Source organism: Vulpes vulpes, chromosome 5, assembly GCF_048418805.1.
Source record: "Vulpes vulpes isolate BD-2025 chromosome 5, VulVul3, whole genome shotgun sequence".
NCBI lineage: Eukaryota > Metazoa > Chordata > Mammalia > Carnivora > Canidae > Vulpes > Vulpes vulpes.
The window spans coordinates 74,119,776-74,122,576 of record NC_132784.1 but is presented as its reverse complement, the minus strand read 5'-3'; the positions used below and the strand labels follow the sequence as shown (position 1 = coordinate 74,122,576).

The 2,801-nt window shown below is 55.4% G+C and overlaps 1 protein-coding gene across 2 annotated transcripts in view; it reads right to left on the bottom strand.

The window, feature by feature from the left end:
* CSTPP1 (centriolar satellite-associated tubulin polyglutamylase complex regulator 1) overlaps window positions 1-2,801 on the bottom strand; it is a 199,975-nt gene that overhangs the window by 1,425 nt on the left and 195,749 nt on the right. Inside the window, exons 8-9 of one of the 2 annotated variants that reach the window (XM_026004059.2) lie at window positions 2,224-2,287; window positions 1,203-1,948 (exon numbers count right to left, since the gene is read on the bottom strand). In XM_026004059.2, the coding sequence (XP_025859844.1) occupies window positions 1,774-1,948; window positions 2,224-2,287 (239 nt within the window). In that variant the 3' untranslated portion in view covers window positions 1,203-1,773. Of the gene's footprint in view, window positions 1-1,202; window positions 1,949-2,223; window positions 2,288-2,801 lie in introns of those variants that run through there. The other variant, XM_072758949.1, reaches the window with a different exon arrangement.

Genomic DNA, 2,801 nt, shown 5'->3' with positions numbered 1-2,801 from the left:
CTGTTGCACGCAGAGGAAAGAGCTGGTATTAGTTGGCCCTTGAACTCATCCCGTGAGCCCTATGGCCATGGGCAGGCACGCAGCCTAGCAGCCCTGCACCTCATCCCAGCCACAGGCTCGACTGCGGTTTGTTTCTCGGAGTTTTCAAGACAAATGAAGTCTACAGCCTTCACGGAATCCTTTTAAAACCAGGATGAAAGGATGTAGGTGTGTGTAGGACTCCTTAGCTTGGTAATCTTTCCCCCCCCCCCGGTAGGGGCTCCTGGAATGTAGCTGCCACTCCAGGTCCTCAGGGTACAGTTGTGAACCACTGGGCAGGGAGATGGACCATTAGATAAGATGGGCAAGGGGGCTGTGGGGCTCTAAGCTATTGACTTACAAAGTGTGGGCCTGGGCCTTCCAGCTCTGGAATCATCTGGAATGTTCATAGTCCAGATTTCTGTATCTCACCCCAAGCCCAGACTATCACCTGTGTCGTAAACCAGCTGGAGGGGATTCAGATGCCTCCCAGGATTTCCAAGCTGCTGTCAGCCAGAGGCTGGAGACAGTGGTGGACCTGGAGAGTCCATGTGGCTTGGAGCCTCAGTAGAACTAGAACTTCAGCCCTGGTCTGATACTGCAGTGCTTCCAGAGCCGGTCCCTGAAACTCCAGGGCGGCTGGTTTGGACAGAGAGGAGCCCAAGGAAATGTGTGCCCAGTGTGGTGACACCCATCTGCTTTGCTTGGGTCCCTGGGTGGCTTGTACTTTCTGGATTGCCTCTGGCCAGTTAAAGGAGGTTGAAGACCACCTGTCCTTACCTTCCTCCAGTCTTGGCTGGAAGCTTGTCCTCTGGCCTGTCATTCACAGCTGCATCCCCATTGCCCCAACCGTGAGCAGGTGCTTAGCAAATATTTAATGAAACCCTGGCTAGAGAAGACTATAGTGCTAACCCTTTCAGGCCAGGGTTGTTAGAGTTATGGAAACCTGGCCTTGAACCCTATGAGCTTGTTTTCTGAAGGCCCATTCCAGCTGTGAGCACCTTTGAAAGGTTGTGCAGGAGGGGAGTCCCTCTTGGCTCATTATCTGAGGCTGGTCTCCAGATGAGTGGTCCTCTGGCCCCCACCTCCCACTCCTGCCAGAAGAGCTGGGACTCCGCACCAAAACCCCCAATTCGCCCCTTCCCTTCACCCCATCCTCAGTCTAGTGGCTTCAGACTCACCACTTACCAGATGCAAGGGACTTTATTCATTTAACATTGAACCGTTAGACACAGAGGAGACTTGGAGCAGGTTTTGAAAGTGGACTGGTCTTGCCTACCCTTTGTCCTGTCACAGTAGTGGCTCTCCCTCCAGGAGAAGGCCACTGTGTTTATGGCCACCCTGTGTGTGGCCCACAGGTGTCACCCCTGACCATGCAAAGCCCTGCACCGTTATTCATGGTCTCCCTAGAGGTGCTGTGAGGGGAGGGGAGACCCTATATGGGGACTGTCAGCAAACATCATCTTCCTCACGGCCTCTGCTCAGTCTGCTGTCAGCTTGGGTCCTGACTAAAGTGCAGAGGCAGACAGGGCCAAGAAGAGTAGGCTGTTACTTGTCAGGGTCACTGCTAGACTTGGCTGACAGATACCAGACCCCTCTGGCAGGTCTTTGGGCTTGGGCTGTTATTCAAGGCTTGTCACCAGCAGAGGGCAGCAGGCCGCAGGAGTTGGAGAGGGGGCTTGGCGGGAGTCCCAAAGGGCGGGGGTGGGGGGGAGCTGGGAACGAGGGAGTTGTGGACAGGACCCTTTAGACTCCTCAAGTCTCGGACTCATCTGTCTCTTCAGTGGAACCATCGCTCTCTGCGTCCACCTTGCGGGCGTGATGGAGGGGTCTCCAGGGAGAGCCAACCCGGGGAGGGGTCCGGGAAGGCAGGCAGCCAGCCTCTGGATTGGCAGTGGCCGAGTTGACCAGGCCTGGGACCTGGGCCAGCCTGGAGGAGGGAAGAAACCCAGAGGGCAGCTAGGTGCCTCCTGTCTAGGGACCAGGACCTCCATGGTCACTCTTGTATTTGGATGAAACCATGGGCTGTATTCCCAAAGGACTCCAAGAGTCGCTGCCTCAGGGCTCTGCTGGAGCCCAAACCCTTCTCGGACTGACGCGGGTGCTGCGGACAGTCACCGTGTGACCCACAGTAGGGCACTGCCTGGTCCAACAGAGGTATGGCCTCTCCCACAAGGGGGCAGCATCTTCCCACCCGACACTTACAGCCGTTCCAGCTCCTCATCCATGGCTGGGTCGTGCATCAGGTCCCCTTTGTCAGGCAAAGCTCCTAGGAGATAATTGGAGGGCACAAAACTTAACCTGAGCGTCTTTCAGGCGGGCTCCGGTCAGACAGCTGCATGCCCGGCAGGTGCCTCTATGCCCCTCACCTTGGTGTCTACCTCCACTGCGGACCCTGGGAAGGCTCATCTAAAAGATCTGAGGAAGTGCTCTTTCTAAAAAAGAATTTTTTAAAAACTTGAGTACAGTTGACACACGATGCTATATTAGTTCCAGGTGTACAACACAGTGGCTTGCCACCTCTGCATGCTGAGCTCACCACGAGGGTGGCTACCGTCTGTCACCATGAATGCTAGTTCAGTATCATTGACCGCAATCGCTACACTGTACCTTCTATTCCCATGACTTGTTCATGGGGAAGGGCTCTAAAGAGCAGTTTTAAGAGGCCTGTTACGGGAGCAGGAAGTCCTGGCTCCTGTTAGATAAATTTAGTGAACCTGTGCCTACCCTCTTCAACTTCGGGCAGGCCCTGCGGCCGGGAGACACCCCACACCCCGCGGTCA